Source organism: Bufo gargarizans, chromosome 3 (genome assembly GCF_014858855.1).
Source record: "Bufo gargarizans isolate SCDJY-AF-19 chromosome 3, ASM1485885v1, whole genome shotgun sequence".
Classification (NCBI taxonomy): domain Eukaryota; kingdom Metazoa; phylum Chordata; class Amphibia; order Anura; family Bufonidae; genus Bufo; species Bufo gargarizans.
Window position 1 is genome coordinate 474,667,228 of NC_058082.1, and position 26,797 is coordinate 474,694,024.

At 42.1% G+C, this 26,797-nt stretch overlaps 1 protein-coding gene across 1 annotated transcript in view; it reads right to left on the bottom strand.

The window, feature by feature from the left end:
- The window catches only part of CTPS2 (CTP synthase 2), a 191,229-nt gene that overhangs the window by 117,359 nt on the left and 47,073 nt on the right, over positions 1 to 26,797 (bottom strand). The window contains exons 7-9 of the mRNA XM_044286767.1: positions 17,242 to 17,325; positions 13,704 to 13,784; positions 5,228 to 5,379 (exon numbers count right to left, since the gene is read on the bottom strand). Of these exons, the coding sequence (XP_044142702.1) occupies positions 5,228 to 5,379; positions 13,704 to 13,784; positions 17,242 to 17,325 (317 nt within the window). The remainder of the gene's footprint in view (positions 1 to 5,227; positions 5,380 to 13,703; positions 13,785 to 17,241; positions 17,326 to 26,797) is intronic.

Here is a 26,797-nt window from a genome sequence, read left to right on the forward strand (position 1 = left end):
GAAATACTACAAAAAGATTGAGATCTATATTTACAACCCCCACTCCTGTGTTATAAGCAGCCATATAATCTTAAAAACATCACTGAATTGGATTTACTGTATGTCCATCTACATCATTTGAGGAAATGACCCTCTAGACCTCTTGGGTTCATAACATTCGTGGACTGGATATCTATCAAGGGACAATAAAACTTTCACTGTCCTTAACTATAACTGCTACAACAATTTACTGCTACAACTTTACTCCTCTACTTATCTTGATCTGCGTTGCATCACTTGTCTTATCTACCTCACTACTCCTATGTAGTGTTGTGTATAAATATGTTCAGATAGTGTCTTATAACATACCTGATGAAGAGACAAGAGTAGTCTCACAACTTGAAAATTTTCAGTTTGCCATTAAAAGGTGTCAACCACTATGGAATCTCATTTTTAAATCTTCTTAGGATACCCGGAACAGATACAGAATTCCCTATTGCCTCTCTCTGCTGACTGGTCAAAGTAGATTACTTGACCTACTGTACATCACAGACCCTTTTTTCTATAGGGCTTCTGAAAATTGTAGGGGATTTGTAGTATGTTATCAGGGAATCCAATTACTTCTGTATGAATTGGCTTGTCAGGACAGGGTCACGTTGCGAATGACAGCAGGGAAGACAGCCTATAATTCTACAATATAATAACCAACAAGGTCAATCATTGCCTTACCCTATGTCTCATGCAGTATTCCAACAGAAGAAACAATTTTAAAAAAATGAGATCTTTAAATAAAATTGATTCAATGGTGAACAGTCACTTTACAGTGCTTGTACCATTTACCGGTATCTTCACCTGCAAGGCACGTTCTGTGGCCAAATGATGGGAAACTATATGAACTGCTAGGAACACAGGAGCACAAAACAGGAGAGGGCTGCATCTAATTATTTTTCTTTGCTGGGTATGCTTTGCTTCTTTTCCTGTTTTTGGAGACTATTTTTTATAATTTGGCAATTGTACTGGATGTAGTTATATTTTTAGTAAGTTAGATTATGTTTCATTGTGTGTATATATCTATTTATCTAGATATCATATATATATATATATATATATATATATATATATATACATACACATAGAAACACCTTTTTATTTCAAAGTTTTTATTTTTTTCTTCATTGTAGATTCATACTGAAGACATGAAAACGATGAGGAAACACACATGGAGATTAGCAGGAAACAAGAAAGTGTTAAACAAACCAGAATATGTTTGTAGCCCCTTTTTGCTTTGATGAAAGATTTGCACACTCTTGGTACTTTCTCAGTTAGCTTATTGAGGTAGTCATCTGGAATGGTTTTCTGTTAATAGGTATGACTTTTTAAGTGTTAATTTGTGGACCTTCTTGCCTTTCAAAATGTGTTTGAGGCCATCATTGATGTTGTGCAGAGATAAGATTTGTACACAGTTCCATGCAGTCCTATTCCACTACGGTTCTAATCCACATTATGGAAAGAACCACTCTCCTAACTGAAGAGAAACAAAAGTCCATTATTATTTCCAGACATGAAGGTCAGTCAATCCAGAAAATTTCCTGGACTTTAAAGGTTTGCTCAGGTGCCATCAAACACTATAATGAAATTGGCTCTCGTGAGGACCACCCCAGGAAAGGAAGACCAAGAGTTAACTCAAAGCTGCAAAGGATTAGTTCATTAGAGATACCAGTCTCTGAAACTACAAATTAACAGCACCTCAAATTAGAGCCGTCATGAATGCTTAAGGCTACTTTCACACTAGCGTTCGGGTTTCCGTTCGTGAGCTCCGTTTGAAGGAGCTCACGAGCGGACCCGAACGCAGCCGTCCAGCCCTGATGCAGTCTGAATGGAGGCGGATCCGCTCAGACTGCATCAGTCTGGCGGCGTTCAGCCTCCGCTCCGCTCGCCTCCGCACGGACAGGCGGACAGCTGAACGCTGCTTGCAGCGTTCGGGTGTCCGCCTGGCCGTTCGGAGGCGTGCGGATCCGTGCGGATCCGTCCAGACTTTCAATGTAAGTCAATGGGGACGGATCCGTTTGAAGATGCCACAATGTGGCTCAATCTTCAAGCGGATCCGTCCCCCATTGACTTTACATTGAAAGTCTGGACGGATCCGTCCCAGGCTATTTTCACACTTAGCTTTTTTTTGCTAATATAATGCAGACGGATCCGTTCTGAACGGAGCCTCCGTCTGCATTATTATGAGCGGATCCGTTCAGAACGGATCCGCCCGAACGCTAGTGTGAAAGTAGCCTTACAGAGATCAAGTACCAGCCACATCTCAACATCAACTGTTTTGAGGAGACTGCGAGAATCAGGTCTTTATGGTTGAATTACTGCAAAGAAACCACTACTTAGGAACAACAAGATGACAAGAATTACAATGACCCCAGGCTATGAAAGGGCAATTTGACCAAGAAGGTCAAATGATGAAGAGCTGCATCAGGTGATATAGCCTCCAAAATCACTCAACCTTAACCCAACTAGGATAGTTTGGGTTGATTTGGACTGCAGAGTGAAGAAAAAGCAGCCAACAAGTACTCCAGATTGCTGCAAAACCATTCCAGGTGACTACCTCATGAAGTTGATTAAGAGAATGCCAAGTGTGTGCAAAGCTGTCATAAAAGCAAAAGGAAGCTACTAAAGAAATATAAATCATATTCTGGTTTAACACTTTTTTGTTACTCACTACTTAATTTCATATGTGTTTCTTCATTTTTTTCACATTTTCTATATGAATCTACAATGTGGAAAATTATAAATAAATAAATAAGAAAAACCATGGAATTAAACTGTGTCCAAACTTTTGACTGGTTTTGTATGTGTGTGTGTGTACACAGCTGAAACCAGAAGTTTACATACACTATATAAAAAGACACATATGCATGTTTTGAAATCAGAATAAACCTTTCCTGTTTTTGGTCCATTAGGATTACCATAATTATTATTATTTGCCAAATGCCAGAATAATGAGAGAGAGAGAGAGAGAGAGAGAGAGAGAGAGAGAGAGAGAATGTTTTAAGGCATTTTTATTACTTTCTGCAATGTCAAAAGTTTACATACAGTATGATTACTATGCCTTTAAACAATTCTGGACTGCCCATATGATGATGTCATGTGTTTAGGAGCTTCTGTTAGGTTTGTTGGCAACATCTGAGTTAATTAGAGACACATCTGTGGATGTATTTAAATGCACAACTGAAATACACTGCTTCTTTGTGTAGCATCATGGGAAAGTCTAAAGAAATCAGCCAAGATATCAGGAAGAGACTTGTGGACTTTTACAAGTCTGGCTCAACTTTGGGTGCAATTTCAAGATACCTGAATGTGCCTCGTTCATCTGTACAAACAATTATATGCAAGTACAAACAAGATGGGAATGTCCAGCCATCATACCGCTCAGGAAGGAGACGGGTTCTGTGTCCCAGAGATAAACGTGCTTTGGTCCGACATGTGCATATCAACCCAAGAACAAAAGAAAGAGACCTTGTAAAGATGATGGCAGAAGCTGGAAAGATTGCGTCAATATCCACAGTGAAACAAGTACTGTATCAACATGGGATGAAAGGCCACTCTGCCAGGAAGAAGCCATTACTCCAAAAGAAACATTAAAAAAAGCCAGATTAATGTTTGCAAATGCACACAGGAACAAGGACCTTATTTTTGGAGACATGGCCTGTGGTTTGACGAAACTAAAATTGAACTTTTTGGCCATAATGACCATCATTACGTTTGGAGGAAAAAGGAAGAAGCTTAAAAGCTTATGAACACCATCCCAACTGTAAAACACGGGGGTGGCAGCATCATGTTGTGGGGTTGTTTTGCTGCAGGAGGGATTGTTCACTTCACAAAATAAATGGCATCATGAGGAAAGAAGATTATGTGGAAATACTGAAGCAACATCTCAAGACATCAGCCAGGAGGTTAAAGCTTGGGTGGAAATGGGTCTTCCAAATGGACAATGACCCGAAGCATACTGCCAAACTGGTTACAAAGTGGCTTAAGGATAACAAAGTCAATGTTTTGGAGTGGCCTTCACAAAGCCCTGATCTCAATCCTATTGAAAACTTATGGGCAAAGCTGAAAAGGCAGGTGCGAGCAAGGCGACCAACAAACATGGCTCAGTTACACCAGTTTTGTCAGGAGGAATGGGCCCAAATTCCGACCAACTATTGAGAGAAGCTGGTGGAAGGATGTCCAAAACGTTTGACCCAAGTCATACAGTTTAAGGGCAATGGTACCAAATATTAATGAAACGTATATAAACTTTTGACTTTGCAGAAAGTAATAAAAATGCCTTAAAACATTCTCTCTCTCTCTCTCTCATTATTCTGGTATTTGGCAAATAATACTAATTATGGTAATCCTAATTGACCAAAAACAGGAAAGGTTTATTCTGATTTCATTTCAGATATTGAGAAAAACATGCATATGTATCTTTTTATTTAGTGTATGTAAACTTCAGGTTTCAACTGTATGTATTGTGACGATCAGCTCAAATGGTGACTTCAGATATAGTTCAAACAATAGTCTTTATTTTGTCCAAAACGGATTCAACAAATACTCGCTTACTTCAGCATGTAAACACACTAAAAACACAGTCCATGTGAAGTGGCCAGACTCACAGTCCTCTGTAGATCCTGGTTTCCACCACCAACTTGAGGGGGAAAAGACTTGGTAATAGCAGGCTTTTCCACTGAAACACTCCACACAGCAGTCTATCACACTTCCAGACTAGGAACCACACCCCCAGCTCTCCTGGGCTTCCTAGCTTATATAGGCCGGCCAAAACCTGGTCTGGATACGTGGGAGTAGTCATCCCACCCTGCTCTTTGACTACTGCAATGAAACCCGGCCCGGATCAGCTGCAGCCAGCAGCTAAACTACTACTAACAAGTGTCAAAACGTTACCGGTTCAATTCACAGAAGCCAGGCACCTTGGTGACACGTCTACTATGGCACCTTGTGCCTTCTCACAGTATATATTTGTATATTTTTGTTTCAGATGTGTGCTTGTCTATGCGAATCAATGAGTGGTTAGACCAATTAAAATTTTTGCTAGACCAGTTTTTAATTTTTGCAATTACTGTTCATTTTCTGTTTACTATTTTAGGTTTCTATTGTTGATTATGCTGTTGTTATTGGGCGATGTTATGCTTATGTTATCATTTTATTATCATAAAATAAATACAGAAGAGAGCAGTGTGGACTACTTTACCTGTCAGCCATTCTTTTCCATTTCAGAAGCTGCACAGTGGGCTTATCATCCACAGGAAGGTTCAATCTGTGTTTAAAATACGTAATAATTCCTTGTTCCTCTAATAAAATGGGGACACGGTATGTAGAAGACACGTCATGAATGAAAATGACCTGAAAAGAAAGTTTTACACTGAGGAGACAAGAATAATATATCTATATAGTTTCTAATGGAGTTATGCCAGGTCTGTAGGTGATATCTAAGACTATGGAGTGAAGTTTTATAGATCGTACCATTGCTCCCTCTCATATGTTAGTGCAAATTATGATATCCAATACACTTAGAGGAAGTAAGCTACTACACATGTTCCTTTAATAATGAGCATCTAGTAGACGTTATTTCTTAGGCTACTTTCACACTAGCGTTCGGCTGTTTGCTCGTGAGCTCCGTTTGAAGGGGCTCACGAGCGGACCCGAACGCAGCCGTCCAGCCCTGATGCAGTCTGAATGGAGCGGATCCGCTCAGACTGCATCAGTCTGGCGGCGTTCAGCCTCCGCTCCGCTCGCCTCCGCACGGACAGGCGGACAGCTGAACGCTGCTTGCAGCGTTCGGGTGTCCGCCTGGCCGTGCGGAGGCGTGCGGATCCGTGCGGATCCGTCCAGACTTACAATGTAAGTCAATGGGGACGGATCCGTTTGAAGATGCCACAATATGGCTCAATCTTCAGGCGGATCCGTCCCCCATTGACTTTACATTGAAAGTCTGGACGGATCCGTACGAGGCTATTTTCACACTTAGCTGTTTTTATGCTAAAATAATGCAGACGGATCCGTACTGAACGGAGCCTCCATCTGCATTATTATGATCGGATCCGTTCAGAACGGATCCGATCGAACGCTAGTGTGAAAGTAGCCTTAAAAGGACCTGTCCAGGGAGAGAAGTACAAAAATGAGGTCCAAGGTATAAAGCTTGATTAAGTCATGTCTATTCCTTATTGGTAGGGTAGAAGAAAACACTGAACAGCTGGATTGTTCTGACTTTTATTGCTCCAGTGCATCTATTACACAAGATGAAACAACTCTGAAAACAGTCTTTTCCACAGTTTTTAGACTAGACACAAATCCTATAGTCATGTTTCCTGTTCTTCCATCCGTCTCCTCTTCTTGCTAACCTACAGACCATAAAAGAGAGGGCTGATGGAGTGCAACGTCACAAGGCTGCAGAGATCTGACTACACAGGATTTTTTTGTAGTCTGTTACCCTGGAGACACATAGGTCTGGGTGGGAGTTGTATGAAGTCTACCTGCAAAGCTGCATCTATTTTTTGGTAAATTGCTGCTCTACTAAAGGTACTTTTACACCTACCAATAATCAGTCCAATTCGGGGATAAGCATTTGAACAAACATTCATTCTTGTAATTGACCTGTGTTAAAGGCCCTGTCTGCTCGTTCATCAGGTGAGCCTGTCTTTCAGCCAGCACCTAAAATGGTGGTTTCTGTTTCCAGGGAGCACCAAGTATGCTACTCTGGGTTTATGCTCAGTGTATATGTGTGATCTGGGGGTACTCTTTCTCATTACAGAGTGCTTAGTATGCATAGTATGTGCGGCAAGTATTGTAGGTCAGGCAACTCCCCTCTGGGTTTCTGGGATGCTAGCAGATATAAGATGTGTTCGTTTTTATATATTTTTCTACAAACCCAGAGGAGAGTTGTTTGACTTACAATATTCCTCATGGATACTTGTCGTTCTCCATAAGGAGAAATTGTACTCCAACCAAGGCCTCTCAGGCAGCCAAGCAAATTTTCTTTGCTCATTGCCTTTGAAGACAAAGACACTCAGTTTTCCTTTCCTTTTGGAACAGAGACTAGCTTGCGTGTCCCTTTCCCAGAAACGCATGATGTAGGGATACAAGCACAGCAATAGATTAAAAAGACTCTTAGGAAAAACATAGAATGTGTCGACAGATAAGAACCATTTGGCCCATCTAGTCTGCCCAATATACTGAATACTATGAATAGCCCCTGGCCCTATCTTATCTGAAGGATGGCCTTATGCCTATCCCATGCATGCTTAAACTCCTCCGCTGTATTTGCAGCTACCACTTCTGCAGGAAGGCTATTCCACGCATCCACTACTCTCTCAGTAAAGTAATACTTCCTGATATTACTTTTAAACCTTTGCCCCTCTAATTTAAAACTATGTCCTCTTGTGGTAGTTTTTCTTCTTTTAAATATTCTCTCCTCTTTTACCTTGTTGATTCCCTTTATGTATTTAAAAGTTTCCATCATATCCCCTCTGTCTCGTCTTTCTTCCAAGCTATACATGTTAAGGTCCTTTAATCTTTCCTGGTAAGTTTTGTCCTGCAATCCATGTACCAGTTTAGTAGCTCTTCTCTGAACTCTCTCCAAAGTATCAATATCCTTCTGGAGATATGGTCTCCAGTACTGCGCACAATACTCCAAGTGAGGTCTCACTAGTGCTCTGTAGAGCGGCATGAGCGCCTCCCTCTTTCTACTAGTAATGCCTCTCCCTATACACCCAAGCATTCTGCTAGCATTTCCTGCTGCTCTATGACATTGTCTGCCTACCTTTAAGTCTTCTGAAAAGCACTGACTGAACAGTTTGAGGCAACAACCAGGGGAAAAAAATATTGAGAAAAAGCAAAATCGATTCTTATCCGAGTTGAACTTTTTCAAAAAATTTGAAGGAATTCGCTCATCTCTAAGGCTACTTTCACGCTTGTGTTGAAAAACGTTTCCTTTAGTCCCCACACATTCTGAATGGAAAGAGAGATGTTCAGGATGCATCAGGATGTCTTCCGTTCTGGCAGGATTCCATGTTGTGACCGGACACAAAACCGCTTCTGGCGCTGAAAATAAGGCTACTTTCACATGTTATGGATCTGCAAAAACGCTTCTGTTACAATAATACAACCGCATGCATCCGTCATGAACCGATCCGGTTGTATTATGTCTTATATAACCATGACGGATCCGACATGAACACCATTGAAAGTCAATGGGGGACGGATCCGTTTTCTATTGTGTCAAATTGTGACAGAGAAAACGGATCAGTCCCCATTGACTTACATTGTGTGTCAGGACGGATCTGTTTTGCTCCGCACCAGATATGCGGACAGGAAAACGCTGCTTGCAGCATTATTTTGTCCACGATGGGGATGCAACCAAATGGAATGGAATGCATTCTGGTGCATTTCATTTCGTTCAGTTTTGTCCCTTATTGACATTGAGTGGGGACAAAACTAAAGGCCTCTCCTATGACGGATCTCATTAGCGGAAGTGAAAACGCTAGTTTGAAAGTAGCCTGATGTAAGTCAATGGTGACGAATACGTTTTTTTAGGAGCCTAAAAAACAGGATCCGTCACCTGTTGACTTTCAATGTATTTAGTAACAGATCCGTTTTTTTCCGTTTTGATTTTACACAACTGCATCCTAACAGAACGGAGGCAAAATCAAAACGTATCCATTTAACTCCTCTGCCGGATCTCATCACCGGAATTAACAACGCAAGTGTTAAAGTAGCCTAATTCAATCTATTGGCAAATTCATTATTCATTATTCATTAATTATTTCTCATCTAGACTACTGTAACTCACTAGTGAAAAAACTGCCTCCACTTCAATCCACCAGGAATGCAGCAGCCAGGTAGATTTTTCTGCCCATTGGTTATGCTCTCTGTTGATCTTTCAATAGGTTACCAGTTTCTTGTAGAACAAAGGGGTTTTCCAGGACCTCCGGATAGGCCATCACTATCAGATTGCTAGAAGTCTGACACATGCCCCCTGAGTTGCAGCAGAAAGGATATGTCCCCTGAATTGTGGCAGAAAGCACACGCCCCTGAGCTGCCAGCCTGAAATATATCTAGCAGAACAACTGGAAAAATGAATGGGGAGATCTCTGGATTCATGTGAGGTACAGGGCTGGTTCTAGCTTTGTTACAAAGAGATTACCATGTACTATATGATGTTTTTTTTAGATTATTAATGGGAGAACCTATTTAGGGACACATTGTAAACCATTACGAATGATAAAGATATTATGTAATACATATCTGTAAGTCATACAGTGATCTGTTCAAGTACCATCAGCCTAAAAAAAGATACAACAACTTTATTTTTCATGTACACTTTCTTCTATTTTCAAAGACTATCTGCTCATGACTTTCAGCCATGACCTACAACTCTCATTATCCCTTTCTTAAACCTCCCTTCCCCCATCTACAAGACTTCAATTCTGTGGAACTCACTGCTTGGACCATCAGATTTGCTCCTAACATTCCCAGTTTTAAGTTTTCCTGGAAAAAAAGAGGTCTATGTCACAGAATCATAGTCCACGGCCCCTACACAACCTGACCTGGTCACAAATATTTCCACTCCACCGTTTCCTCAACTAGCTATCCTTGTGCTGGCCCCAATACTGGATGGTGACAGGTTCATGCAGGTCTATCTATATTCCCCGTGTCAATAGAATCGATTGGATCGCTCCTCCTAACCCATTCAGATTGTCAGCTTTAATGGGCAGGCACAGCTCTCCGTTTGTCTCATTTGTCATTTAACTTGTTTATTACCTTTTGTGAAGTGTTGCACAATACTGTATGTTGCTGTTATGTAAAGGCCGTTATTAAGTGCAATTTTAGATGATTTGGAGTAATAAGGCTTATTATGTCTGATTAATGTATTGCATGCTATTTAAGGCAAGTTAAGTTCAAAAAGCCATTAAACCCACCAGGGCTGACCACAATACCAGAAACATTACATGGTAAAGGTCTGCATGGGAAGCAGCTCTAATCTGTTAAAAGAGAATGCATTAGAAAATGACATATTATTTAAAGTTTTAAACCAGTGATGCCCAACCTACGGCCAGCGAAGCTGTATCATGCGGCCGGCGCAGTGACCGGAGGCGGAGCTTGCGCTCAGTTGAAGAAGAAGGGACATGCCTGGGCCGCTGCAGTGGCGCAGTACAATTATTTTCTGCAGCATCTCCCCACACCCCTGGGTACAGACCTCATCAGAGCCCGTCGGAGAAGGTGAGGACGAGTCAGAAGGGAGCAGGAGTTAGATGTGACTGGCGAGGTGTGGTAGTGGTGGGCCGTCTGGGTTGCCCCTCAGGAAGCACTCCTCACCAACTCTAATGAGGGAGAGATATGTGTCCCCTTCACAGTAATAATGCTTAAATGTGCCCCTTCACAGTAATAATGCTCCCATGTGCCCCTTCACAGTAATAATGCTCCCATGTGCCCCTTCACAGTAATAATGTTCCCATGTGCCCCTTCACAGTAATAAAGCTCCCATGTGCCCCTTCACAGTAATAATGCTTAAATGTGCCCCTTCACAGTAATAATGCTCCCATGTGCCCCTTCACAGTAATAAAGCTCCCATGTGCCCCTTCACAGTAATAATGCTCCTATGTGCCCCTTCACAGTAATAATGCTCCTATGTGCCCCTTCACAGTAATAATGTTCCCATGTGCCCCTTCACAGTAATAATGCTCCCATGTGCCCCTTCACAGTAATAAAGCTCCCATGTGCCCCTTCACAGTAATAAAGCTCCCATGTGCCCCTTCACAGTAATAATGCTCCCATGTGCCCCTTCACAGTAATAATGCTCCCATGTGCCCCTTCACAGTAATAATGCTTAAATGTGCCCCTTCACAGTAATAAAGCTCCCATGTGCCCCTTCACAGTAATAAAGCTCCCATGTGCCCCTTCACAGTAATAATGCTCCTATGTGCCCCTTCACAGTAATAATGCTCCTATGTGCCCCTCCACAGTAATAAAGCTCCTATGTGCCCCTTCACAATAATAAAGCTCCTATGTGCCCCATCACAGTAATAAAGCTCCCATGTGCCCCTTCACAGTAATAAAGCCCCCATGTGGCCCTTCACAGTAATAATGCTCCCATGTGCCCCTTCACAGTAATAATGCTCCCATGTGCCCCTTCACAGTAATAATGCTCCCATGTGCCCCTTCACAGTAATAAAGCCCCCATGTGGCCCTTCACAGTAATAATGCTCCCATGTGCCCCTTCACAGTAATAATGCTCCCATGTGCCCCTTCACAGTAATAATGCTCCCATGTGCCCCTTCACAGTAATAATGCTCCCATGTGCCCCTTCACAGTAATAATGCTCACATGAGCCCCTTCACAGTAATAATGCTCCCATGTGCCCCTTCACAGTAATAATGCTCCCATGTGCCCCTTCACAGTAATAATGCTCCCATGTGCCCCTTCACAGTAATAATGCTCCCATGTGCCCCTTCACAGTAATAATGCTCCCATGTGCCCCTTCACAGTAATAAAGCTCCCATGTGCCCCTTCACAGTAATAATGCTCCCATGTGCCCCTTCACAGTAATAATGCTCCCATGTGCCCCTTCACAGTAATAAAGCCCCCATGTGGCCCTTCACAGTAATAATGCTCCCATGTGCCCCTTCACAGTAATAATGCTCCCATGTGCCCCTTCACAGTAATAATGCTCCCATGTGCCCCTTCACAGTAATAATGCTCCCATGTGCCCCTTCACAGTAATAATGCTCCCATGTGCCCCTTCACAGTAATAAAGCTCCCATGTGCCCCTTCACAGTAATAATGCTCACATGAGTCCCTTCACAGTAATAATGCTCCCATGTGCCCCTTCACAGTAATAATGCTCCCATGTGCCCCTTCACAGTAATAATGCTCCCATGTGCCCCTTCACAGTAATAATGCTCCCATGTGCCCCTTCACAGTAATAATGCTCCCATGTGCCCCTTCACAGTAATAATGCTCCCATGTGCCCCTTCACAGTAATAATGCTCCCATGTGCCCCTTCACAGTAATAATGCTCCCATGTGCCCCTTCACAGTAATAATGCTCCCATGTGCCCCTTCACAGTAATAATGCTCCCATGTGCCCCTTCACAGTAATAATGCTCCCATGTGCCCCTTCACAGTAATAATGCTCCCATGTGCCCCTTCACAGTAATAATGCTCCCATGAGCCCCTTCACAGTAATAATGCTCACATGAGCCCCTTCACAGTAATAATGCTCCCATGTGCCCCTTCACAGTAATAATGCTCCCATGTGCCCCTTCACAGTAATAATGCTCCCATGTGCCCCTTCACAGTAATAATGCTCCCATGTGCCCCTTCACAGTAATAATGCGTTTTTTAATGTGTGTCTGCAGTAAATCTTGTTGGCGCACAACTCAGGGAAGACTATTGAATTTTTAACCCAGTGACAATTTAAGGACCAATAATATTTCCCCTCTTTAATTTTGCAGGATTAGTTGTAGTTTTTTTTTTGAACCATTATGGGGTGTATATATAGTGTATTAAATAACTTTTATTATATTATTTTTAGGGGGAAAGAAAAAACTGCAATTTTTACATTATTTCGTGGAATTTATTTACGTTGTTCACTGTGTAGTAAAAATAGAAACTTTATTATGCGGGTCAGTATTCTGATGATAATGCCACATTTCTATATATGTTTGTTTAGTTTTTCTCCTTTCCTCCTGCAGACTGTCAGCTCTGCAACTGCTCCCCCTTCTCCTCCAGACTGAAGGGGGTGGGGGGGGGGCGGATTTAGCTGCTCATATCTCTGGGGTGGTAGCAGATAGAGATATGGGCTTTATATTGTTTGAAAGCTGACACTCCAAGCCAATACCAGAGTGACAGCAATATCTTCAGCACATGGGAAGATATCACTGTTCAGGAAATCGGGATGCAGTGAATACAGCTGAAAGTAAACGCAGGTTTTACCCATGATTATTCCCCACTCGATTTCTAACAGTGATATCTCCTGTTTATCTTGGAATAATGCTGTCATTTTGGTCTAGAAAATAAAGACTCCTGTACTCCACTGAATTGCTTCAAGTGTTGTATTTTATTAAGCGCTATGAATGGCGCCACTCCTATAGGGCAGTTGCCCAGTTTAACATAGCGCTGACAAGGGCCATAGAGCCCAGCATAACAGGACCATTTTGGTCCCTTTATTCCAATTGCCAAAAGGCTGCTGGTTTTTACCCCTCTTATTTTCTTCACTCAATGCGGCTCATCCAGTGTTCTGAAGAAGGCTAAATGCTGAAAACGTTTATATTTCATTTAAACTGGAAATCCGCTTGCTTAATAAAATACAACACTTGAAGCAATTCAGTGGAGTACAGGAGTCTTCATTTTCTATTGCAACCCGGCCTGGGAACCGTCTCCTGGTACCTGCGTATCCACCCAATTGGAGTGTCACCCAACCTGATGCCAGTCATTTTGGTCTTGTATGTAAAACTGGAATGTCATCTTTCAAACAAGACCAGTTGCATGCTTCTTGTGCTACTATTCAGGAGATATCAGCAGCTAAAGCAGCCCTCCCTCTTCCACTTCTGCCTGAGCTGAGCTCGGGCAGAACAGTGAGGTGGTCAAAGAACCTTGAGCAAACCGAGCCAGTGGAAAAGACGTGACCGTAAACTCTAATGTGAGATAATCATGGAATAAATAACTGACCTGTTCGGGTTCCACATGACAGAACATTGAAATCTTCTGTTTCACAGCCATCTCAATGGGTTTGGTACTCCTACACACAATCTGTGAAAAAAGATTAACAGTCAGAGTTCTCCAAGTGTCCAAAGAAATCCATACATACACTTTCTGAAAATTATGAGCATCTACCCAAAGTTTATCTCTGCAGGCACGGTCATTGCTGGGTTACTGCTACAGGCTGACTTTAAGGGTCCATTCACACGTCCGTAAGTGTTTTGCGGACCGGACATCACAGACACTGTAATAGAAAATGCCTTTTCCGGTCCGCAATTGCGAACAAGAATAGGACATGTTCTATTTTTTTCAGGAACGGAATTGCGGATCCCGAAAATGCGGATTTGCATCCGTTCCAGCCCCATTGAATGCGGACCCAAATTACAGACGTGTGAATGGACCCTAATAGTCCTTTAGAGTCCTCTGTTGCAGAGACCTGCCTGGTCACCTTCTATACTCCAGTCAGTCATCAGTACATCCTGCCAACACCTTTGCCCCTATACTTGTTTTTCTCTGTGTAATGTGGGTAAGGTCAGAAGGACAGCAAGTGGCATTTATCATGTAGAGAAAGTTAATACAAGGCACTTACTAATGTATTGTGATTGTCCATATCGCCTCCTTTGCTGGCTGGATTCACTTTTCCATCACATTATACACTGCTTGTTTCCATGGTTATGACCACTCTGCAATCCATCAGTGGTGCTCGTGCTTGCACGCTATAGGAAAAAATGCTGGCCTCTCTGGTGACCGGGACTGTGGGAGCGCACATAGGCATGTGCTTTTTTATAGTATGTGAGCACGGCCACCGCTGCTAGACTGGATACGAGCAGTGTATAATGTGATAGAAAAATGAATCCATCCAGCAATGGAGGCAATAGAGACAATCACAATACATTAGTAAGTGCCTTGTATTAACTTTATCTACAAGATAAATGCTAAGTTACAAAACCCCTTTAAGTTATAAAAATAGCCTTCAAAGACATTTGCAAAAAAGGCTACCTTGAGCCATGTTACGTTAATTTAAGGGGCTGTCCATGAAACAGCTACAATGGTATAAAATTATAAAAAGAGTAATAATCACCAAAGTCTGGATACCACATAAGCGACCATACGTCGTGTACACACTGGGGTCAGGTAAACAGAGACCAGTACGGATCCAGGAAGTGTAATAGGGAACAGCGGTACTGATAAAACATTACGGTACTTCTTTTGTTATTTTATACCATTGTAATCTCTGTAATTTCTAAAACAATGTCATGGGGATAGAAAACCCCTTTAACCCCATGCCGCAAATGGACATAACTGTACATCCACTTTAACAGTGCCTTACCGCAAATGAACGCACAGTTCTGTTCATAGGAAGACTTTGAAGACCCAAGTCTACACCACCTGCAGTGGGCGCTGGATGTAATATATATCTGGGCACCGCCGTAAAAGCCAGGATCGGAGTTAACTCTGATCTTAGCTGTTTAAAGAGGCTTTCCAAAATTTTTATACTGATAATCTATATCACCCTGGACCCCCGCCAATCAGCTGTTCGAAAAGGCAGTGGCGCTCGCAGTAGCTCCAGGGCTTTCTCACAGCTTTTCCTAGACCAATGACAAAACGTTCATCAGTCACGTGGCCTAAACGCAGCTTAGTCCCATTGAAATGAAGGGGGCTGAGTGCGATACCAAGCACAGCCGCTATACAATGTACGACACTCTGCTTGGTAATCACAGAGAAGGCTGTTGCCTTCTCAAACAGCTAATTCACGAGGGTCCGGGTGTCAGACCCCCACTGATCAGATAGTGATGGTCATCAGTAATAAAATATATCGGAAAACCCTTTTAACTGGTAATAACTATCTGCCATAGATATATGCACTAATAGATTGCTTGCAAGTTTGAATGACAGGTAATAATGCTTTGCTATACTGAGTATACCAAACTAATATGAAAGCAATCAAATGATCACATTGTGAAGTATTGGTACTGAAAAATGTTAAACCTAGAAAAAAAAAAAAAATTACTTTCATAAACTGACCAAGCTGTTTTGCTTACAGTTTGTACTGAACAGCTCCACCGATCCTGGAGCTGCTCATTACCCAGTGCAAGCCAATAAGTCCTGATATTCACAACCTCAAGGCTCTCCCCGACCCCCATGCTAATTTACATAATTCTTCCTACAGCAATCAGGGGGCAATCATGGTATCACCCGAATTGCAACAACACATAGAATAAAGTTAACATTTCATTTAAATTGCACAGAGAGCACTGTACAGTAGGAGAAACACGCAAAAAACAACATATGTACCCCAAAATGGCTCTATTACAAAAATATGACTTGTCCTCCAAAAACAAAACATATGCAGCTATATTAATGACAAGATGTTTTGGCTCTTGGACATTTTTTTTCTATGAAATGTGCTTTTATTGTGCAAGAGTAGTAAAAAGCTCGAAAATACTATACATATTTGTCATTGAGGGCATCCATAGAATAAAGGTGACATGTTATTTACTGTATGCTGCAATGAGAATGGCAAAAAGAATTATAACGCTAAAAAACAAAGGGGAAATTGCAGTGATTTTTTTTTCTTTTCCCCAAGAAAAGAGATAAAAGTTAGTCAAAAACAACTTGGCCCACAAAAAAACAAGTCCTCAATCACTTACCGTATTTTTTGCCCTATAAGACAAACCCCCCCCCCTTCCCCCAAAGTAGTGGGAAAATGTCAGTGCATCTTATTAGCGCAGTGAAGGCAGAGTTCCCCATGCGCGCTCTGTACTTCCTCGTCTTCCTTAGTCGCATGCTGTGCTATGACCTGTGCACAGTGTGAGGACGTCAGCGCACTCTGTGACCTCACGCTGTACGAAATCGGGTCACAGCACTGCGCGCCAGGAAGAGCAGGAGATGGCTCTCAGGAGCGGCGGTGGCGTCTGGAACAGGAGAAGTAACTTGATAAAAAAAAAAAATCTCTGATCTGAGGTGTGATTAACAGGGGGTCTTATTAACATGGGGGCCTGATCTGAGGTCTGACTGGGGCTCATTCACAATGAGAGTCTAATCTGAGGTCTGAACGGGGGTCTTTTTCACATTGGGGATCTGATCTGAGGTCTTATTCACATTAGGGGTCGGATCTGAGGTCTGATTGGGGGTCTTATTAAGGGGTCTGATTTAAGGTCTGATTAACATTGGGGGTTTGGTTGAGGCTCTAAGCTGAGATCTGATTAACATTGGGGTCTGATCTGAGGTCTAATGAAAAATGTTCCTCCTGTAAAACCTAGGTGAGTCTTATAGGCAGGTGCGGTATGTTTTGGCTTTCTGAAGGTGGGTATGAAAAAAATAAAAAAATAAAAAGTACATAATGAAGGCCACAACTGGCTGTGGTAGCAAGGGGTTAAAAAAGGGAATCCAATTAACTGTGATGTCTAGGAAATTTCATAGTTTTACAGATGAACAATTGAAACATATCTACATTTAGGTCCCCAAAACCAGACAGGCAGTTCTATGAAAGATTTACAGGACATACCAAGTCTGGAGATAGGCCCAGACCCCTGAGCGCGCGGACGCTGTTCTGCGTTGGTTTGGTCTTTTGTTCTCCTGTAGCTGTTGGCTACAAAAAATTAAAAAGAAACATTAATTGTTAATGTTATTATGACATAGGCACATTCTCACTTTTACTACCCTGCAGGACATGCTGGAGAGAAATAATGCTGCAGCCATTGCTATACCGTTGTTTTAGGCCCCTTTGCAGACGAGCGTGTGTCACGCTGCGAGTCCGCAACGCAGCTCTCGGCCTGACCTCCCAACACTGACCGGGTCACATAGTATTATATTGATTTATGATGCTATGTAACCCTTACAGTTCTGGAATAACAGGATTATGTCAGTGTCATCTAATAGATTCCAGAACTGTAAGTATTACATAACACCATAAATCAATATAATGCTATGTGACCCCCGTCAGTTTTTGTCTGCAAGGGGCCTTACCCATTACACCGCATGAGTAGCAGTTCCAATATATGTCACCGTTTTAGGTGTTTCTTCCATTAAGATAATTTTAATAATATTGAACCAAAGTAGTCACCAGTCACATTCTCCTGCAGCCTTCTTGTCAGTCCATCGGTCGACAGGCTGCAATTTAAATGCTTGTGTCTGCTGTACCATGGACAGGAGGGTTATCCAGTAATATACAGCGGGATGCGAAAGTTTGGGCAACCTTGTTAATCGTCATGATTTTCCTGTATAAATCGTTGGTTGTTACGATAAAAAATGTCAGTGAAATATATCATATAGGAGACACACACAGTGATATTTGAGAAGTGAAATGAAGTTTATTGGATTTACAGAAAGTGTGCTATAATTGTTTAAACAAAATCAGGCAGGTGCATAAATTTGGGCACCACAAAAAAGAAATGAAATCAATATTTAGTAGATCCTCCTTTTGCAGAAGTTACAGCCTCTAAACACTTCCTGTAGGTTCCAATGAGAGTCTGGATTCTGGTTGAAGGTATTTTGGACCATTCCTCTTTACAAAACATCTTTAGTTCATTCAGGTTTGATGGCTTCCGAGCATGGACAGCTCTCTTTAAGTCACACCACAGGTTTTCAATTATAATCAGGTCTGGGGACTGAGATGGCCATTCCAGAACGTTGTACTTGTTCCTCTGCATAAATGCCTTAGTGGATTTTGAGCAGTGTTTAGGGTCGTTGTCTTGTTGAAAGATCCAACCCCGACGCAGCTTCAGCTTTGTCACTGATTCCTGGACATTGGTCTCCAGAATCTGCTGATACTGAGTGGAATCCATGCGTCCCTCAACTTTGACAAGATTCCCAGTGCTGCACTGACCACACAGCCCCACAGCATGATGGAACCACCACCATTATTTACTGTAGGTAGCAGGTGTTTTTCTTGGAATGCTGTGTTCTTTTTCCTCCATGCATAACGCCCCTTGTTATGGCCAAATAACTCAATTTTAGTTTCATCAGTCCACAGCACCTTATTCCAAAATGAAGCTGGCTTGTCCAAATGTGCTTTAGCCCACCTCAAGCGGCACTTTTTGTGCTGTGGGCGGAGAAGAGGCTTCCTCTGCATCACTCTCGCATACAGCCTCTCCTTGTGTAAAGTGCGCGGAATGGTTGAACGATGCACAGTGACTCCATCTGCAGCAAGATGATGTTGTAGGTCTTTGGTGCTGGTCTGTGGGTTGACTCTGACTGTTCTCACCATTCGTCGCTTATGTTCCTAACTGTGGAAACAGACAGCTGAAATCTCTGAGACCGCTTTCTGTATCCTTCCCCTAAACCATGATGGTGAACAATCTTTGTCTTCAGGTCATTTGAGAGTTCTTTTGAGAACATTAAAAGAGGAGGGAAACTTACAATTGACCCCCTTAAATACTCTTTCTCATAATTGGATTCACCTGTATATGTAGGTCAGGGGTCACTGCGCTTACCAAGCCAATTTGAGTTCCAATAATTAGTTCTAAAGGTTTTGGAATCAATAAAATGACAACAGTGCCCAAATTTATGCACCTGCCTAATTTTGTTTAAACAATTATAGCACACTTTCTGCAAATCCAATAAACTTCATTTCACTTCTCAGATATCACTGTGTGTGTCTCCTATATGATAGATTTAACTGAAATTTTTTATCGTAACAATCAACGATTTATACAGGAAAATCATGACAATTAACAAGGTTGCCCAAACTTTCGCATCCCATTGTATAATGATGATAAATCCTCAGGATAAGTCATCATTATCACATCAGCGGTGGTCCAAGTCACGGAACGCATACAACTGTAGTGGAATTGCTTATTTTTCACAAAAAATATAAACATGGAACCAACACAAATGCCTTCAGTTGCCAAGTGCACATGTAACAAGTCATCCTGATGTGCCCCATTTCAGGATGGCCAAGCAGGCGCGCGATCCCCCGCCCCCTTCCCCCATTTTCAGGATGGCCGGAGCGGTTAGCAGAGTGTCAGCATACAGCTGACATTCTGCTTGAAACTGCTGGCTGTTTAACCCCTTCCATGCCGCGGTCAATATGGACCGCTGTATGGAAAGGGTTAAAAGAGAGGGATATCCCTCCCTTCCCCATCAGGCCGCTGCGCTGCTGTGGCAGCATCCCGATGGTTACCATGGCAACCGGACGCCTTCACAGGCTAAAGTCATAGTGTACTGCAGTGTATTATAGAGGCATCAGACTGACTGGATCTTCAAGAACCAAGTGGGTTTGGGTGAATTATTATTATTTTTAAGTAAAAATAAATAAAAAAATACAAATACACTACATGTTTGCTATCACCGCGTCCGAAACGCCATAAAAAAATAATAAGAAAAACTATGATGGAATTGAAATTTTGTCCACCTCATTTCCCAAAAAAAGGTATTAAAAGTGATCAAAAAAGTCATATGTACCCCAAAATGGTACCAATTTAAACAGTCACCTCATTTTTTTCAAAAATGCTTTTATTGTGTAACCCCCCCCCCCCCCCCCAAAATAAAAATTGGACATATTAGGTATCGCTGCATCCGTAGCAACTGCTGCTCCTCTATAAAAATATCACATGATCTACCCCCTATGGTAAATTCTGTAAAAAACTAAAATAAAAAATATGCCGCAAAAAACATGTTTTGGTCTACTTGCTCAATAAAGTGTAATATTGAATGATCAAAAAATATTATGCACCCAAAATTGGGACCAATGAAAATGTCAACTCTTCCCACAAAAATTGAGCCCCTGCACATGACGATCGGCAGAAAAAAAAAAATATGGAGACATAAAAATATGATTTTTTTTTTCCAAAAAAGGTTTAAAGGGACACTGACAGGCCCAACAAGCATATTTAGGTATCTATATGACAGTACAGGTCTTATAAGGGGTATTCAAATCATGTAAGTATCCCCCCTGTCCACATTCTAAATACAGTAAACTGAAGTTTTATAACTAGCTTGAACCGTCTTCAATCTGCCCAAGGGGCAGCGTTTCACCTCCACTTGCGCCCAGCCAGCCGCTCCCAACTGCCGTTTTGAAGCGCCGCGCAGCTCATCAATATTCACTTTGCTGGGCGGCTTCTGCTGTCCCCGCTCTGAAGCGCTGCGCTGAACAGTGCCCCGCGCATGCGCCGGATCTTGTGAAGTCGGGGACAGTAGTAGCCGCCTAGCGAAGTGAATATTGATGAGCTGGGCGGCGCTTACTGTACCGGACTTCACAAGATCCGGCGCATGCGCCGGGCACTGTTCAGCGCAGCGCTTCAGAGCGGGGACAGCAGAAGCCGCCCAGCAAAGTGAATATTGATGAGCTGGGCGGCGCTTCAAAACGGCAGTTGGGAGCGGCTGGCTGGGCGCAAGTGGAGGTGAAACGCCGCCCCTTGGGCAGATTGAAGACGGTTCAAGCAAGTTATAAAACTTCAGTTTACTGTATTTAGAATGTGGACAGGGGGGATACTTACATGATTTTAATACCCCTTATAAGACCTGTACTGTCATATAGATACCTAAATATGCATGTTGGGCCTGTCAGTGTCCCTTTAATTAGGTAAAGGTGAAACAAACAAAGAAAATAGACAAATTTGATATCATCGCATCCGCAACCTGCTCTATAACATAGCACATAATCTAACCTGTCAGATGAACATTGTAAAAAACTAAAAATAACAACTGTGCCATAACGGCCATTTTTGGTAACCTCGCTTAACAAAAAACGCAATAAAGAGCAATAAAAAAATCATATGTGACCCAGAATAGTATCAATAAAACGGTCACCTTATCCTGTAGTTTCCAAAATGGGGTCACTTTTTGGGAGCTTCTACTGTAGGGTGAATCAGGGGGGCTTCAAATGGGACATGGTGTCTAAAAACCAGTCCAGCAAAATCTGCCCTCCAAAAACCATACGGCGCTCCATTTCTTCTATGCCCTGCCGTGTGCCCTTACAGAAGTTTACAACCACATATGGGGTGTTTCTGTAAATTGCAGAATCAGGGTAATAGATTTTGAGTTTTGTTTGACTGTTAACCCTTGATGTGTTACAGGAAAAAATTGATTAAAATGGAAAATCGGCCAAAAAAGTGAAATTTAGAAATGTCATCTCCATTTTCATTTAATTCTTGTGGAATATATAAAGGGTTACAAAGTTTGTAAAATCAGTTTTGAGTAACTTGAGGGGTGTAGTTTCTAAATTGGGGTCATTTATGGGTGGTTTCCACTATGTAAGCCCAGCAAAGTGACTTCAGAACTGAACTGGTCCTTAAAAAAATGGTTTTGGAAATTTTCTTAAAATTTTAAAGAATTGCTGCTAAAATTCTGAGCCTTCAAAAAGTCCTAGAAAAATAAAAATAAAGCAGACATATGGGAAATGTAAAGTAATAACTTTTGTGAGGTATCACTATCTGCCTTAAAAGCAGAGAAATAACAATTTTGAAAATGATAAATTTTAGTAAATTTGGGATTTTTAAAAATAAAATAAAGGTAATTTATATTGACTCAAATTTACCACTTTAATGAAGTACAATGTGTCACAAGAAAACAATCTCAGAATGGCTTGGATAAGTAAAAATGTTCCAAAGTTATTACCACATAAAGTGACACGTCAGATTTCCAAAATTTGGCCTGGTCCTTAAGGTGAAAAATGGCTATGTCCTGAAGGGATTACAGGGGTTATGCCATAAACTAGTTTTCACTCTAAGGCCCCTTTCACTCGGGCGAGTATTCCGCGCGGATGCGATGCGTGAGTTGAACGCATTGCACCCACACTGAATTCGGACCCATTCATTTCTATGGGGCTGTTCACATGAGCGTTGATTTTCACGCATCACTTGTGCGTTGCGTGAAAATCGCAGCATGCTCTATATTCTGCGTTTTTTCACGTAACGCAGGCCCCATAGAAGTGAATAGGGTTGCGTGAAAATGGCAAGCATCCGCAAGCAAGTGCGGATGCGGTGCGATTTTCACGCACGGTTGCTAGGAGACGATCGGAATGGAGACCCGATCATTATTATTTTCCCTTATAACATGGTTATAAGGGAAAATAATAGCATTCTGAATAAAGAATGCATAGTAAAAGAGCGCTGGAGGGGTTAAATTTTTTTTAAAATAATTTAACTCACCTTAGTCCAGTTGATCGCGCAGCCCGGCTTCTCGTATGTCTCCTTTGCTGAACAGGACCTGTGGTGATGTCACTCCGTTCATCACATGATCCATGTGATGACCGGAGTGACGTCACCACAGGTCCTGTTCAGCAAAGGAGACAGACGAGAAGCCGGGCTGCGCGATCAACTGGACTAAGGTGAGTTAAATTATTATTATAATTTTTTTTTAACCCCTCCAGCGCTATTTTACTATGCATTCTATATTCAGAATGCTATTATTTTCCCTTATAACCATGTTATAAGGGAAAATAATACAATCTACAGAACACCGATCTGTGAAGAAGTTTGGGTTTGGGTACCAAACACGCGCAATTTTTCTCACGCGAGTGCAAAACGCATTACAATTATTTTGCACTCGCGCGGACAAATTGCGCGTGTTCCCGCAACGCACCCGAACATTTTCCCGCAACGCCCGTCTGAAAGAGGCCTAAGGGGACGTTCACACAGCAATTTTTTTTAGCAGAATTTAGGTGTGGATACTTGCGCTAGAATTTTAAATGAAAACCCGTCGGTGGCTGCATTCTCTCGGCCTCTGATATATCTCAATGTGAGGTAGAGCTGAGGACCGTGGACCAGCGACTAAAAGCCACAGATGCGCCGAGAAAAGCCTTGATCTGCTGTCCCATCATGCCGTAGGGCAGTATTCACGCCCCTTGTTCTTACCATTGTTCTTACCAATGAGGCTTCCTACGTCCTAAATTACAAGGCTCCAATGCAGGACGTAACCTACAGCAGCAGAAAATCAAAACTGATTTGCCACAGGGCGCAACGGTAGATCAATAACTTTAGAATAAGGCAGTTTTGATAAATGGTGGTCTATGGGGACAGTGATATAACGGCAATATCTGTTGGGATACACTTATATTAGTGGTACAACCCCTTTAAATATATCAACATACAGTACAGTATTTGATCTGATGGCCAGAAATAAAAAGATAATCAACAAAAATAGTAAGAAAAGCAGGATTTCATTTCTTACTTTATAGAAAACGCTTGTTGATAGTGAGAAGCATTTTTCAAACAAGGATGCCCCCTAGTGTTACAAAGTGTAGATGGTAGAAAATCTAATTCATTCTCATGCTGCTTTTAACAAATGTACAGATTAAGGGCCCATTCACACGACCGTATGTACGGATCCGTAGCCGTTCCGCAATTTTGCAGAAGGTCTGCGGACCCATTCATTTCTATGGGCCCTCAAAAGATGCGGACAGCACACCGTGTGCCGTCCGCATCCATTATTCCGTACCGTGGCTCCGCAGAAAAGATAGAACATGTCCTATTCTTATCCGCAATTGCGGACAAGAATAGGCATTTTCTATTATGGTTGCGGCCATGTGCGGTCCGCAAATTGCGGAACGCACATGGCCGGTGTCCGTGTTTTGCCATTCTTTTCTCGGGTCGGCTACTGTTGCTTGCACTCTCCCTCGCACGTAACAAATGACCCACTCTTTTATACAGGTGTTCTAACTTACCAATTGTTCTGAGTGTTTATATATGTATACTTTAAAGGGGTTGTCCTTTCTGCTGCAGCTCAGGGGGTGCGTCCTTTTTAAGAGGGCATGTCCGTATTCAGGGGCGTGCCATCTCTTTGCAGATTTATCCCTGTAACGCCGACATCCAGTTAGCCCTTAGCCTGGAGGCATTGAGGCCGTGATCAAGGTCTGGGAAGGACCAAAATGTCAGTCTTGCCAATATTATAGCAACTGGATAAATTACAGTTACAGTCTATATATTGAGAGTGCCGTGATATTTGGGATTTTTCCTATCACTGAGCACCAGGATTGCTCTTTTTCTAAAGAAGTGGAGTGCCAACCAATTCTTCAGAGTGTTCATCCCTGTAACTGTCACAGTTGAATCTGTTGAATCTTGGAGCTATGTACGTCCATCTCAGTGATGTTACTGAGGTGGATGGAAAAATAAGGAAAAGAGCAAACAGCAGGTGGCGCAATACAGATACATTTTACTGAATAACTTGGTGGTTATGCTAAATTTTTTATTACTTGCAAATCACAGGAGAATTCGGATTCAGGTGCTGGTTTGAAAAATGTTTAATTACTTTTATTGGACAACCCCTTTAAGCACTCTGCAGTGATTGAGTAAAACTTCCATACTTTAATTTAGATGATAACACATAAAAGCCATCTCCGGCAATGTCTGCTGCGTGAAGGGTTAATCAGCGTAGTGAGCTGACAACGTGTGTTTGTTCTTTCATATGTAGACACTGATCTAACAAGACAGATCACCCCTGAGGAGGGTGCCATGTAGCAGCGGTATGTGTGAATTTGTACCTTACACATTGCATCAGATAGCACACGGACTCCATCGTTTGATGCATATACAACATATTTTTTGCACATTATGGTCCTGGTTTATCAAGATCAGCATGTGCATCATTAGTCTTGATGGGCCCTGCGGTGCCGGAGCAGGCTCACAGATTGCGCAGATTTCAGTCATCGTTTATGCCAGTTGCTACTAAATATATATAGTCGCAATGTGGAATAAAAAGTCACAATGTGTATCATTTTTCTTTTCACGTCACATCACATTATAATTTATTTGCTATATTATTTTTAGTTCACCCATTTTGAATGTCAAATGATTTTTCTATACAGTTTTTATATCCGTGATTGCAATCAGTGGTATCTTGTGCACCATGCTAATGTATCTGCTGCTTTATGGCGAATGACTAAAAACAAATCCTGTGTGTAGTCTCATCCTGTGGTCATGTATTATTCTACTGAAGTGGCATCTGCCCTTAGGACATTTCTGCCAGAAATGTCAGTGTGAGGAAGTGGCTCAGATTAGATCCAGGCAAGGGCAAAGAGAGGCAGAGGCAAGGGAGGAATACTGTCACGCTCTAGTGTGCGAGGGAAACCCCCACACCGAACATAGGAGGGAAAAGGAGATAAGGCCTGAAAACTAGGGAAGAATGATGAACACCTCCTAGTGAAAACCCTAATCAAAGCCCTGACTGACTACCAGTATGAACAGACCCTATCTAACCCTAAAGGACCCTAGTACTAATGACAGGAATGAGACATCCTGTTCCTCCAAAAAGAAGGATGAACGGGAGTCTCCCTAAAGCCTAACACAAAATAACAAAGGAATGCAACACACAGAAAAGCCTAAACACAAAGGGAAAGGTAACACTTAACTTCCAAGGGGCTATGGCAGCACCAGGAACTCAGCAGAGAGCCAAACACAAGCTATCCACAGGTCCAACTGAAGTTATAAACTGCACAGCATTGTGGAAGAGACAACTATAAATAGGGAAAGTTAAATGACCACAATAGCAACACCTGGAGGTTAAGGGTGTGGCCAGTACCAGAAACAACACGGACGCCTATTGATCCACAAGGTAAACATGTCAAATCAAAGTGTTGCCAGTCTCAAAGATCTCCTGCCACTCACTGTCGCAGGGACGTCCGTATGTCTAGGTACGTCCGTGGCAAATACAGATCAAACATTCAAAGTAAATTATCTCTGAGCTCTGAACTTGTAGGTCCACAAGCAACAACATGAGAGAAGGTAAAAAAAAGTCAAAAGGAAGCAGATTTATCATAGCTTAGTGGCGTACTCCGGGGTATGATCACCAGGCGCGCTGTCGGATGCTGCGCCTGATTAATGAAAAGGCTTAGGCCTCGTTATAAATTAAAGGGTTTCGGTAAAATGGATGCCCCTGCCAATTTCCCTAATGGGACGCATTGCAGCGGTCAAGATGACCATACTGCCTAAGCTACTAAACGTAATGGAAACAATTCCAGTTCACATACCTAAAAAAGACCTAAGAGCTTTGCAATCTTCCATCCTTAGGTTTGTCTGGAATGGGAAAAGACACAGAATTTCTTGTAATACTCTTACAGCCCTTAAATCACAAGGTGGTATGGGGCTCCCTGATGTAATCAAATATTATTGGGCAACGCATTTGCG